The 1,192-nt window shown below is 39.7% G+C and overlaps 1 protein-coding gene across 1 annotated transcript in view; it reads left to right on the forward strand.

The window, feature by feature from the left end:
- LOC119586980 overlaps window positions 1–1,192 on the forward strand; it is a gene marked incomplete in the record, with an annotated part of 81,895 nt that overhangs the window by 53,578 nt on the left and 27,125 nt on the right. Inside the window, 2 exon segments of the mRNA XM_037935722.1 lie at window positions 88–193; window positions 339–523. Coding sequence (XP_037791650.1) covers window positions 88–193; window positions 339–523 — 291 coding nt within the window.

Here is a 1,192-nt window from a genome sequence, read left to right on the forward strand (position 1 = left end):
TTTATGTATGTGCGTTTCAATGTATATTTACCTCGAAGATGCTTTTATTACTTGAGAGTACTTAACGCTGTGACTCTTCACTGACAGCGGCGAGGAAGAGATCTCGGGTCGGCTGCAGTGGGCGGACGAGAGCCTCAGCCCCAACCGTCTTCACAAGGCCTTCGTTAGCTTCTCTCACCCTCTCTTGGAGGAGGTAGGTGCCCCCAACACGGCAACACTATTTGGATCACTTACTTACTGCACTTACGCTTAATTACACCGTCAAAATCTCGTTATAGAAATCAAATTCAGCAGAAAATATGTTAATGAACGCATCTCAACAAAGCTCGTTCTTCCAGGACATCAAACTGAGCGCCGAGCTACGACAGAACATCCGGGAACTCTTGGCCTTCATCATGAAGTTCGAATATTCTCCCGAAGAGCATCATGACGTCATCGGGGAACTGTTCGTCACCAGGGACACAACACACGAAGGCGCAGCGCTCTTCAGTACCAAGGCGTCCCTCGAGCACCAGGCCTCGCAGTGCGTATCGCAGTTGTTTACGCTGCGTTGAAATGTTATGAATGAAGATTAATCATTACGTAATCCCGAAAGGTTGAAGTGTTATGAATGAAGATTAATCGTTACGTAATCCCGAAAGGTTGAAATGTTATGAATGAAGATTAATCATTACGTAATCCCGAAAGGCTGAAATGTTATGAATGAAAATTATTAATAACGTTATGCTGAAGTATTGAAATGTTATGCATAATCACGTGGTGCTGATGTGCAGAGATTCATTCATTCTGTAATTACATAGTGCTATAGTGTAAGAACTATATGAATAAAAGTAATTAAGTCTACAGTTGCGTTGTACTAAAGTGTAGAACTAACATGAAGGAAAATAACTAATTCTACGATTACGTTGCGCTGATGTGTAGGAATAGTGTCAATGAAAATGACTAATTCTACAAATAAGTTGTACTGAAGTGTAGAGATAGTATGGGTGGACATGATTTATCCTTCAATTACTTTGGTTCTGAGATTGAGAAGGAGTCAATGAAAATAGTTAATTCTACGATTACACTGTACTGAAAGAAATAGCATGACTGAAAAGGATTAATTTTGCAATGCATGAATATGAGATCGAAGTTTTAATATTGAACATCTTGTATTTTGGACTTATCTTCATTTGTATTTGTGTGAAGTTAC

The sequence above is a fragment of the Penaeus monodon genome, chromosome 22 (genome assembly GCF_015228065.2).
Source record: "Penaeus monodon isolate SGIC_2016 chromosome 22, NSTDA_Pmon_1, whole genome shotgun sequence".
NCBI lineage: Eukaryota > Metazoa > Arthropoda > Malacostraca > Decapoda > Penaeidae > Penaeus > Penaeus monodon.